Source organism: Galeopterus variegatus, unplaced genomic scaffold (assembly GCF_000696425.1).
Source record: "Galeopterus variegatus unplaced genomic scaffold, G_variegatus-3.0.2 Scaffold3078, whole genome shotgun sequence".
In the NCBI taxonomy this organism is placed as follows: domain Eukaryota; kingdom Metazoa; phylum Chordata; class Mammalia; order Dermoptera; family Cynocephalidae; genus Galeopterus; species Galeopterus variegatus.
In genome coordinates this window covers 168234-181218 of record NW_007729189.1, presented here as the reverse complement: position 1 = coordinate 181218, position 12985 = coordinate 168234, and the positions used below count along the sequence as shown (strand labels likewise).

Here is a 12985-nt window from a genome sequence, read left to right as displayed (position 1 = left end):
AACTGTTCCTGGCTCTAGTTCAGGACCTCTACAAAATCACCAGCATGTGGACAGCAGCAGTGGACGGGAGAATGTGTCGGACTTAATTCTGGGACCTGGAAACTCTCCCGCCACACGAATGAATCCCTCTTTGGGAGTGCTGAGCCCTGTCCCTCGGCCCACCGGAACTGCCAACACCATAAGAACCTGGTGGTGACTGCAGAGATGTGCTGCTACTGTTTTGACGTACTCGACTGTCACCTCTATGGCTTCCCACAGCCATGACTTCTTAGATGCACCAATGACCCCTATCCACTCTTTGTGACATGGAAGACAGGGCAGGACAAGCAGCTTCATGGCTGCACTGGGACCTTCTCAGCCATGAATCTGCATTCAGGACTCAGAGAATACACGTTAACCAGTGCGCTTAAGGACAGCCTATTTCCCCCCTGACCCGAGAGGAGCTGACTCAACTTTTCTGCTGTCTCCCTCCTTACTAACTTGGAGGATGCCAGTGATTTCCTGGACTGGGAGGTAGGGGTCCGTGGGATTCGAACTGAATTCATCAATGAAAAAGGCGTCAAATGCATAGCCACATATTTACCTGAGTTTGCTAAAGAACAAGATTGGGATCAGATCCAGATAATAGACTCCTTGCTCAGAAAAGGTGGCTCTAAGGCTCCAATTACCAGTGAATTCAGAAAAGCAATCAAACTCACCAGGTACCAAAGTGAGAAGGTGACAATCAGTTACACAGGATATATTGCTTCTCGACAGCACTGTTTCCAGAATGGCACTCTTCATGCCCCGCCCTCTACAATCACTACTCCCGACACACAGCTGCGTGACCTGTCCCACCCCCCTGTGGCCACCTATGGCTTCACTGAAGCAGATGCCTCCTCTTCCTGGCCCAGTTACTTCCATCACTGCACTGTTTTATGATGCTAGCTTCCGTCGCCAAGTGTGCCTCCCAGTGACTGAGGGCTGGGGCGGGTTACACTGAATGGAACAGAACTTGAGGGGCCCAAGCCTGACTCCAGCTGTTCCTCAATATGTGGTTCTGTTGGATGGAGGCTCCTCCATGACTAGAAGAATTAGGAGGTGCCCATGGGGGGTCCCGATGCCGCTGCTGCATGCGGGTGTGAAAGGAGAGACTGTTTCCTTACCACCGGCTACCTCACCCCTCCACTGGTAGCAGTGCCTACAGCTGGATCTAGGCTGTCAGAAGCACAGATGTGCAAACAAGCAGTTGGGTTGGGCTTTAGGAGGACACATTGTCCTAAGAGAGAATCCAGGGTCTCCAAGCTGGTTTTCTTTCCAGGCAAACCTCCCGAGGGACCTTGAAGAAGGGGAGTTCCTTTTTCTAGTTTGCCTGTAAAAGTGGGAAGACTTGATGTTTCAGTCCTTTACGGGACTTTAGAACAAAGCTGTGTAATTAAACAAGGTGAATCTTTATCTTTCCCAGCATGCTAGGAATCTTCAGCCCACCAGGGCAAAATTCCAAATAGCTCGTTTTATTCTAGGTCATTCAAACCTTCACGTGACATATTTCCCCCGTCCATTGTTGCTGATTTCCAAATAGCTGTCAGCAAGTTTTTCCTCTCTCTTGCCTATCTTAACTGGTTTGGTGCCAAAATTCTAGAACTTGGGGACTTGGAAGGTGCTTTGAAAATACTGTCACAAAGGCACTGTGAAAGTGATTCACAGGGAAGAGGTGGCCACCTGGAAGAAAGGATCCTAAGGACGATATATTGGTTTTCAACAATATGCTTAGCGAACTCTTGAGGTGGATGGGGTGCCCACCCGGTGAACAAGATGTTTTGATTTAACTTATTTTTTGAAGTTTATGTGATGGTGGCATAGCTTTCTGAAATGGGCAAACACTCAAGTCAAAAGATCTTTTGAGTTTTCTTCTGCCAGGACTGGGGTAGGGGTGGGGGTGGGGAAGTGGGGGCACAATCTGAGAAAGGACGTGTGCTATTTCTAGGCATCACTGTCAAGTTTCTTGGGAGGAATGGGTGAGGGTGAGTGGGTTTGCTTGGCACCGTCCTGTGCTGCTCTTGAAGAACTGGGATGTGCAAGGAAAATGTGGGTGACATCAGGGTTCCCAGGCTGCATCCCCCCTCACTGCGCTGCTGGGTTCCCACAGTCTGCCACATTTCCCCTGGCAATGCAGAAGAAGAGGAAGGGGTCGTTTCATGATTTCCTGCTGCTAAGAATAACAAATGTCCTGTTACAAACAGATGTGACAACAGTTCCTCTTAGGTGCCATGGATTGATGTCACGGTGGTCAGCTCTGGACTAAGCCACCCACTTCCAATTTGTACAACAGTATTGATACACAGGGCTTCACTCATTACTGTCCAAGTGTTCTATGTTAAAAGTTGTATTTAACTTCTAAACATTAAAAAAAGCAAAAAAATTGGTGCTAAGCTTTCACCCCTGAGCACGCTCAGTGAGACTGGTCATGCAAGCGTTTACAGGGCCATGCTCCTCAAGCCTGCTTTTTCTTGTAGAAATGTTGCTCAATTTGTCTTCCCCAACGTTTAGTACATTTTTTATTTTATTTTATTGAGGGTGGGGCAGGATACCTGCCATTTAAGAAAATGAAAAAATTTAAAAACCCAAGAAATGGGGAGAAAAAATCAGTGCACAAGCATCAGGCTGGCTAAGCCCAGCACTACACCGAGGTGGGCTCAGCGGGTTTTGGAGTGAAGAAGCCTTGCTCCCTGCACGCTCCCTCGTGCTCTCACACAAGTGTGGCAGTGGAAGTGCTCGAGTTCCTCTTGCTGTAAGGGGACTTAGGAATTGATCAAGGAAAATTATTCAGCCCCATAAGGGATGGGCACCGTCCGTCCATCCTGAACAGGCCCTAGTGAGGAAGCAGCCTGGAGTGTATGGTCACCTCGTGAAAACGTGTGGCAGGTGGCTCTCAGGAAAAATACCAAGTCTGGATCATCCATGTGGCAGCTTTGCATAGGGAGGTAACAACTCTGAACTGGAACTGAGCTGCCTTCCACATGGTTACCAAAGCAGTGATGAGGGTGGCCAGTACGTGTGAGAGAGCCGTGGGGTTAAAGAAAAGGGAACGTTTTCTGCTGAGTGTTTGTGTCTTTTGTCCTTGGGTTGCTCAAGCTGTACGGTAGGTAACCAGTGTTTTCAAGGGACCAGCCCAACCTCGCTGGCTTAGTCCAGAGTTCATTTAATCCCTAGCCGGGAGTGCCTTTTGGTCTGCAAAGTTGGCTCGCCCCATGATGCCCACACCTAGGACATTCTCTCTGCAATTACCAATTGTCCATGTTTTACATTAACTAAAAGAGAATGTCTTTGATCACTAGAGTTTGTCAGCGTCGGATTGTTTCCACTGTGACATTCTTAAACTTTTTCTCTTCATAATATTAAAACAACTCACGTTAGAGATCCTTTCAACATGAAAGGTTTATAGTTCAGACATTACATATTTTGTTGTTTATAATAAAAATCATCTATACAAAAGAAGTCCTGGGTGTTAGTTTTAGTATTTTCGACAAGATCTGTTTTCCATATGTTATCAGTAACAGTTAGTGAAATTGTAGATATTTTCTATTGGGATTCTAGGGAGCTCTCTAATTGTTCTTTCTGTTTATTTTTGTTCTTATTTCTCTGAAGCAAGAGAGTGTATGGCCTTCAGTGCAAAGACTTCAGACCAATTCTTTGTATTACACTTGGTTGCCTCTTGGCTATATAACTTCTAAGTGCAAATCATTGAACTAATCAAGTATTGTAGAGAATAAATCATAATGGGTAAAAGTTAAAAACAAAGAAACAAAAAACAGATGGGATAGGCTGGCCAGTTAGCTCACTAGGGAGAGCATGGTGCAGATAACACCAAGATCAATTCAGATCCCTATGCCAGCCAGCTGCCGATAAATACATAAGCAAACAAACAAACAGCTGGGACTTGCCTTTCTAGCCAAAGTGAAGTAACAGAGGTTGAATTTACCCTGTTATTACCCCAAAATTCATATGTTGAATTATTAACCCCCTATGGATGGTATTAGGACATGGGCATTTGGGAGGTAATTAGGCCCTAGGGGTGGAGCCCTCACGAATGGGATTAGTGCCCTTATAAAAGGGATCCCAAAGAGGTTTCTCACCCTCTTTCTCCCATGTCCTCACATAATATTCTATCTTTTCTTCTGTAATATCTAATGTTACTAATCTTATCCATTGAATTTTTTAACTCTAAAAATTATACCTGAGTCTTTTTAATATAGTCTATGTTAACTTTTTGAACACACAAAATACAGTTCTAATAGCCTTTTTAATGTCCTCCTCTGCCACTTCTAACATCTGAGTTGGTTTTGACTGACTGATTATTCTTCACATTATGAGTCTTGTTTTCCTGCCTCTTTGCATGTCTAATGATCTTTGATTGAATGCCTGACATCATGAACTTTACCCTATTGGGAGCTGGATAGTTTGTATTTCTACATATACAATGTATCTGAAAAAGACACAATGAGAAGACAGCTGTCTGCAACATGGAAGAGGGTCCTCACCAGACCCCAACCATGCTGGCACACTAATCTTGCACTTCTAGCCTCCAGAACTGTGAAAAATAAATTTCTGTTGTTTATAAGACACCCAGTTCACGGTACTTTGTTAGAGCAGCCCAAACTGACTAAGACACTTTCCCACCTGAAACAATTTTTTAAAAAGACAAAATATATGAAACAATGGTTTTCAAGTGACTAGACACAAAGCAGATGAAGTGCAATGATCTCTTAGAGACAGGAAACAAAGGTGAATGCTATATTGCCCCAGCTTCCTGCCTTGAGTTTCCAGGCCCAGGGAAGGGGAACTGAGGCAGAGCCAGGCAGACTCCTTGAGATGAGGAGACAGATTTGAGAGTCTATAGGACAAAGCACCAGAGAGGAGAAGGCTGCCCAGAGAGGGGACCCTCCTGGAAGCTCAGCAGGGTATTGATTAGCATATGCATTGAAGAAAGACCCATCTGAAAGCATTAGAGGAAACAGTGCCGGGAATACCGCCTGTTTCCACCAGTCAGACTGGAAAGATTCATACCTAATAGGACATTGAGTAGAGTAGTCAAGAAAGCTCTTGCCTCAGAAGTTGGAAATAATTAGCCCTAGACTGAGCCCTGCTCTGGATCCACCTAACAAACCATAAAAGTCAGATCTGAAAGAATCAAACTGCTTCCAAGTAAGTTAACTGCATCACAGAACAAAGCTCAAAAGATCTGTAGAAATACAAAACATCCAGCTCCCAACAGGGTAAAATCCACAATGTCAGGCATCCAAAGATCTACAGACATGTAAACAGGCAGGAAAACATGACCCATAATGTGCAGAATAATCGATCCATCAAAACCAACCCAGAACTGACACAGATGTTAAACCTGGCAGAGGAAGACATTAAAACAGGTATTAGAACTGTATCCACATGTTCAAAAAGTTAGAGTCAGAGAATATATAAAAAACAATTAGAATTTCTAGAGATGATAAATACAATGGATGGGATGAGATATTATGGAAGAAAAGATTAGTAACTGTAAAGACATGGCAATAGAAACTACTCAAAATGAAATGCACAGAGAAAAAAAGAATTTTTTTTTTTTTTGTCTTTTTCGTGACCGGCAAGGGGATCGCAACCCTTGGCCTGGTGTTGCCCGCACCACACTCAGCCAGTGAGCGCACTGGCCATTCCTATATAGGATCCAAACCCGTGGCGGGAGCGCAGCTGCGCTCCCAGCGCTGCACTCTCTCGAGTGCGCCACAGGGTTGGCCCAGAAAAAAAGAATCTTAAAAAGTAAAAAGATTAGAGCATGGTGTTGACAACAACAATGTACAAGGTTTGATCCCTGTACCAGCCGACAGAAAAAAAAAAGAAAAAGAAAAGATAGAAAAGTGAAGAGAGCGTTGGTGAGCTGTAGTACAACTTAAGTTGCTTAATATACATGTTGGTGAAATCCCAAAATGAGGGGAGAAATGGAAAACATATTTGAAGAAATAATGGTCATGAAATTTCCAAACTTAATGAATACTATAAACCCAAAGTTCTAAGCAGCTCAATGAAGTTCAAGCACAAGGAACATCAAGTATGTCAAAGAACATCATAATCAAATTACTCAAAACTAGTGATAAAAAGGAAATCTGAAAATATATCCAGAGACCTCATTTGCAGAAATTGACAAGCTGACCCTAAAATTCATATGAAATTGCAAGGGACGCAAAATAGTCAAAACCATCCTAAAAAAGAACAAAGTTGGACGACTCACTCTCAATTTCAAAACTCACTACCAAAACTATAGCAATCAAGACAGTATGTTACTGGCATAATGACAGACATTTAGATCAACAGAATAGGATTTAGAGTCTGTAAACAAACCTACACATTTAGGGGAAATCAGTTTTTGTCAAGAGCTCCAAGACAATTCAGTGGGGAAAAAAAGTCTTTTTTAAAAAACTGGTGCTGGGACAACTGAATATCCACATGAAAGAAAATGAATTTGGACCCTTACCTCACACCGTATACAAAAATTAAATCACAATGGATCAAAGACCTAAGTATAAGAGCTACTATTACGGCCGGCCCGGTGGTGCACTGCTACAGTGCGCCGCTTAGGAGCGCGGCAGCGCTCCTACCGAGGGTTCAGATCCCACATACAGACCGGCCGCTCACTGGCTGAGCGAGGTGCGGGCACAACACCGAGGGTTGCGATTCCGTTGCCGGTCCCGGTCCAGTACGGGCGCGACACTGAGGGTTGCGATCCGTTGCCGGTCATGAAAAAAGACAAAAAGGAAAAAAAAAAAGAGCTACTATTAAATTTTTAGAAGAAAGCAGAGGTGTACATCTTTACAACCTTGGATTAGGTCATGGTTTGTTAGACATGACAACTACACCATAAGTAACCAAGGAAAAAGTAAATAAATTAGACTTCATCAAAATTTAAAACTTTTGTACCTCAAAGAATGCTATCAAGAAAGTGAAAAGACAACCCATGGAATAAGAAAATATTTGAAAATCATATATCTGATAAAGGTCTAGTATGAAGAATATATAAAGAACTCTTGTAACTCAAAAATAAAAAGACAAATGCTCCAGTTTAAAATGGGCAAAGAATTTGAATAAACATTTCTCCAAAGAATATACATGAATGGCCACTAAGCACACATCACTAGGGAAATACAAATTGAAACTCCATTGAGATACCACCTAACACCCATTATGATGGGTATAAAATAAGGACGTGGGGAAACTGGAACCCTTGGATATTGCTGATGGGAATGTGAAATGGTGCCGCTGCTGTTGAAAGTAGTTTGGCAGCTCCTCTCAAAGTCAGAGTCACCCTACGACCCAGCAATTCCACTCGTAGGTATGTACCCAAGAGAACTGAACACGTGTTCACACAAAAACTTGTACACCAATATTCACAGCAGTAGTATTTGTAATAGACAAAACAACAAATGAATAAACACAATCTGATGAATGGATAAATATCCCACATATAATGGAATTTTTCAGCCATAATAAGGTATAAGACACTGATATATGCCACGACATGAACAGACCTTGAAAATATTATGCTCAGTGAAAGAAGTCAGACACAAAAGGCCATATTTTATAAGATTCCACTTATAGTAAATGTCCAGATAGGCAAATCCATAGACAGAAAATAGATTAGAAATTCACAAGGGCTGGGAGGAAAGGGGAACGGGAACGGCTGCTAATGGTTTTTTCTGGGGATGATAAAAATGTTCTGAAATTAGATATTCTAGAACATACTATTAGATAGTAGTGATGTTAGTGCAACCTTGTGAATACACTAAAAATCACTAAATTGTATTTTTTTTTTTTTTAAAGATGACCAGTAAGGGGATCTTAACCCTTGACTTGGTGTTGTCAGCACCACGCTCAGCCAGTGAGCGAACCGGCCATCCCTATATGGGATCTGAACCCGGGGCCTTGGTGTTATCAGCACCGCACTCTCCCGAGTGAGCCACGGGCCGGCCCTAAATTGTATTTTTTTAAATGGTGAGTTTTATGGTGTTTTATGAGTATCTAAAAGATTTTAAATCCCCATAGAAAAAACAAGTTATGTACAGAGAACCAAAGATAAAAATGACATATTTTTCACTGGAAACAATACAAACTAAAAGACAGAGGAACATCTTTAAAGTACGGAAAGAAAAAAACTGTCCTAGAAAAATCTTTCAAAAACAAAAGCAAAATAAAGACACTTTCAGGGTACAAAGCTGAAAGAATTCCATCATATCTACACTGCAGGAAATGTTAAAGATGGCCTTCAGGCAGCGCGAAAATGGTACCAGATGGAAATCTAGACCTCCACACAAAGCGAAGAGCCCAGAAGTGGAACTACACAGGTAAATACAAAAAGACTTTCTTATTCAGAATTGGTTTGTTATTGTTGTCTTTTTAACAGTCCTTTTTCCTTTTTATTTTGAGATAATTGTACATTTACATGCAGTTCTAAAAAATAATACAGAGGTCCCATGTTCTCTCCACCCAGTTCACCACAATGTTAACTACAGTACAGTATCATCTTGGAAACCAACCGTGATAAAATCCATCAACCTTACTCAGATGTCAAAAGTTTAACATGAACTCCACTGAGTGGATACTTGTGTATTCAAATGTATGCAATAAGATGAAGTTTTATCACACTTACTGCCCACGTCACAGAATGAGACTTTCTCAGGCTGGACACTACAGCACCCCTCCCACATCCCCAAAACCGCCTCATACACCAGCTAATAATTTGTGCTCAACTTTGTACTGGGCCTATTCTGCTGAATGCTCTGCATGACTCAACTTACTTTACCATCACCGCTATGCCATGAGATAGTTTCCACAATCTCCATTTTACAGATGAGGAAGCTGAGGCATTGAGAGAGAAAGTGGCTCGTCCCAGACCCCATAGCTGGTACGTGGCAGAGCTGGAATGTGAATCCAACTCTGTGGCTCCAGAGCCTGTGCCTAAGCCATTTTTACTCACGACACATCTGACAGCAGCTGGGGGTCCAACAAGTCCGTTCGATTCTGACACCAACTACCCAGAGTTAATGCAGGCTCCACCAGTTAAAGGGCTCGCTCCCACAAAACTGTCCCCACTTCAGACACAAGTCTTAAGTAACGGGCCACCCGTACTTCTGCCCAACCTGCTATCAGTCAGGGGTTCCCATGGCCCCATCCCTTTATTTGATAACTTGCTAGAATGGCTCACAGAACTCAGGAAAGTCTTTTACTTACTATTACTGGTTTATTATAAAGGATAAAATCCAAGAATAGCCACAGGGAAGACATGCACGGGGCATGGTAGGAGGCAGGGGTGCACAGCTCCCGTTCTCTCTACAGGCACGCCACCCTTCCAGCACCTCCACGCGCTCACCAACTCAGAAGCTCTCCAAACCCCACAGTGTATGGGTTTTCATGGAGGCTTCATCATGTAGGCATGATTGATTATTAACTCAATCTCCAGCCCCTCTCTTCTTCCTGCAGGAGCTGAAAGTTCCAGGCTTCTAATAAAGGTTTGGTCTTTCTGGCAACCAGACCCCACCCCACCCCGAAGCGATAGCCTTATTAGAACAAGAGACACTCCTACCACCCAGGAGATTCTAAGGAATTTAGGAGCTCCTGATTCTAAGGAATTCAGGAACAAAGGACAAAGACCAAATATATACTCTTTTCAGGCCACAGTGTCCTTAACCACCTATCACGCCCCTGAGCTTCTCCTGAGGGTCCCTGATCAAGCCATCTGAGGTCCTTCAAAAGGGACTGCAAGGAAGAGGGTGGGAAAGGCTGGGCTCCCCCTTCCTGCCTGGCTCCCCTCACCACTCCATAAGGTCCACATCTGAACTCCCCCAGGCCTCTCCCCAGCCTGGATGCTTCCCACAGAGATGAGCTCTCTCTACCCCCAGTTCCCACCTCCAAGGAGCTCCATAAGGGAGCCCTGGTCTCAGCTCTAGCTCCAAAAGAATTCTCCATCAGGCACAAAATCCTGCCTGGTCCAGACCACTGCTCTCTGGGCCACCTCCCAGCCCAACTCAGGAGCCTCCACACCACCCGCCCTGGAGACCCCGAGCCCCGAGAGCAGCACTCACAGTCTACGCGGAGCTCAGCTTTGGTGGAGGAGACACCCATGCTGTTCTCGGCCAGGCAGCGGTAGACGCCCATGTCCGACGGCACCACAGCCGTGATGATGAGCTGGTGGCCACCCTGCTGGTCGTCGTTGATCATGTAGTGATCATCCTCCTCCAACAACTTCCCATCCTTGAACCAGCGCACGCTGGGCACGGGCTGGCCTGTCACCGTGCAGTCGAAGCTCACGGGATACCCATCCTGTACTTCTTGGTTCTGTAGCTCTGTCAGGAACACTGGGGCTGGGACAGATAGGTGAGGTGTGCGGTGAGGTGTCTCCGGGCACGCCAATCACACCCAGCTGCCACTTACACACACGTCACCACCAGATGGGCAGTGTGACGTGGTGTGATCTGCACAGCAGCCTCGTGTGGGAGCATTCGCAGACCCTGATAACCAGACAGAATCGTATTTTTCCTGCTAAGGTTCTCCCTCTTGCTCCTGATCTACGTGTTCTCTCACTGCCAGCCTGGTTCCCAAGCTACCAGGAGGCAAGAAAAATAGAGGACTGGAGACAAGGAGTGCTTTGGGTTGAGTGCTCTCCCAAAGCTTAGCCCCACTGCGACTGCTGAGGGAGGGAAGTCCTATTATGATAATTGAAAGGTGAGGCCTCGAAGAGGTGATTGGATTGCAGGACCGTGCCTAGTGAGTGGATTAAAGATGGTGGTCAGGGGCGTGGTTCTGAGGGCTTTAAAAGTGGAGCATGAAAGCCTGTCTCTCTCTCTCTCTCTCTCTCTCTCTCTCTCTGCTCCATTTTCTGCCATGTGAGACTTTGGGTCACTGTCACCACCACCAAGACCCCCACCAGATGTGTCCCCTGGACTTTGCACTTCCCAGCTTCTGAAACTGTAAGCAATAAATTTTGTTTTCTTTGTAAATTACCCAGTTCCATGTATTTTGTGACAAGCAACAGAAGCAGACTAATAAAGGGAGGAAAGGGGAGGTAAAAGCAGAGACAGAGGCTGTGTGGGCTCCACGTCCAGGAGGAGCAGGTGAAGGAGTGACTAAAAAACTGGGGAGTGGAGAAGTTCCAAGAAATGATGCTGTAGGTCACTAACTAACCTTCTTGAAAGTGCCCAGAGAGAGACGCGGGGTCTTCAAAAACTTCATAGAAATATTCATATTTTCTCTGAATTCCATTTTTTCATGACCTTTTTGAAGTACCCTCATAAAAGTACATAGTAAATAGCTTTTTAATTGTTGGTAGTTGCTGGAATGGGAAATGGTGTGTAGACTGGACCACGAGGAACTCTGTATTTTATACAGGTCACACCTCCAAGTCTCATTTGAAATAAAACACTAGAAAGTAAGTATTCACATTCCCATTTCACAGATGTGAAAACTGAGATTCAGAAACACTGAGTAGCTTCCCCAAAATCACATAGCTATAAAGAGACAGAGCTAGGATTTAAATTCAGCTCCATGTAACCTTGAAGTCGGGGCTTAGTCATACCTCAGTGGGCAGTATCTGCAAAGAGCCCGATGCTGGAGCACAGGTAACCATGAGGGCATTCTCTGACTCTGGCCACAAACAGTCTGGCTCTTCCTTCTCTTCTCCAATCCCACCTCTGGACCCAGCTCACAACCCGACTGAGGAAGCATGCAGACTCACCAGCATCAGAGGTCAGCAGGCTGGGCACTGGCTCTGGAGGCACTGCAGGGGTGGGGGCCACCTTGGTGATGCGCATCTCCACCCCCCGGGGTCCCTGCTCCACGAGGTTGATCTCCACCCCAATGCCCAGCGTGGCAAACATGTCCTGGAAGCAGGTGACCGCCCGGCGGGCTTCAGCAAGTGCCTCAAAACAGATGCAAACAAAATTTTCATCTTCATGGTATGTCTGCCAGTCTGTGGGTTCCTCTGGCTCCACGGTGCCCTCATCTGCACTGACGAAAATCTCCTCATCTGAAACTTCAGCCGGGCCCTTGGTGCAGAAGAGCCGGTGCAGCCGCCGGGCAGCCCGGCGGAAGGCATCGTCCAGCTCCCCCCCTGAGGAGCTCTCAGCCTCACTCTCTGTCCCGCTAACCACTACACAAGCACTGTGGGCCACATGGCCAAACTTGTTGCTCACTTGACAGGTGTAGCGGCCAGCATCGGCATGGCCCAAGCCAGTGACCAGCAGAGAGCAGGTGCCATCTGCAAGCTGGTCAATGTGGTGATGCCGCCCATCAGTCAGCTCCACACCATCTTTCAGCCAGTGGGCCCGCACATCTGCCTTGCTGACCACCACACACTCCAGCCGCAGGGCGTCCCCCACCTGTGCCTCAGTGTCACCAAATGTGCGGGAGAACACGGGCCCTTCCTGCTGCTTCATCTCCTTCCGGACCTTGTAGCCTTTAAAGGCAGCCTGGATCTTCACAGCTGCCTTGTCCATGGAGGGGTCACCCAGATCCTTGGCACTCAGGTCTCCCGGTGATGAGCGCACTGTGGATGGCTGCCCCTGCTGCTTCTGTGGCTTCACAGAAGGAGCTCCTGGGGCCCCCGTCTGTAGACACAGGGCATGATGTCATGGTAAGGTAGGGAAACTGAGGCCCAGGACAGGGAAAGGACATACAGGGGCAATTCTCCAGCTCCAAGTCTCACTCCAGCCTGCCATTCTACCTCCCCGCTGTTGGCGACCAGAAATGGAGCCTGGGTGCCTGACAGCTCCTGTTGCTACCGAAAAGCAAACCCTCCTCCCTAAAATCACTTTATATAGCCACCCAGATGGGGACAGACAGGGTTGTGAGGAATGCCACAGAGTGGATGGTTACAGCTCTTCAGGAAAAGCAGCCATGTGGATTGGCGGATGAGTGATGGGTGGATAAACGCATAAGTGGGGCATGGATGGACGGATGGATGGTTGCA

At 45.9% G+C, this 12985-nt stretch overlaps 1 protein-coding gene and 1 pseudogene across 1 annotated transcript in view; one reads left to right on the top strand and one right to left on the bottom strand.

The window, feature by feature from the left end:
* LOC103599746 overlaps positions 1-827 on the top strand; it is a 1647-nt pseudogene extending 820 nt beyond the window's left edge.
* LOC103599747 (obscurin-like) overlaps positions 1-12985 on the bottom strand; it is a 155222-nt gene that overhangs the window by 64645 nt on the left and 77592 nt on the right. Inside the window, 2 exon segments of the mRNA XM_008583906.1 lie at positions 10104-10382; positions 11753-12623. Coding sequence (XP_008582128.1) covers positions 10104-10382; positions 11753-12623 — 1150 coding nt within the window.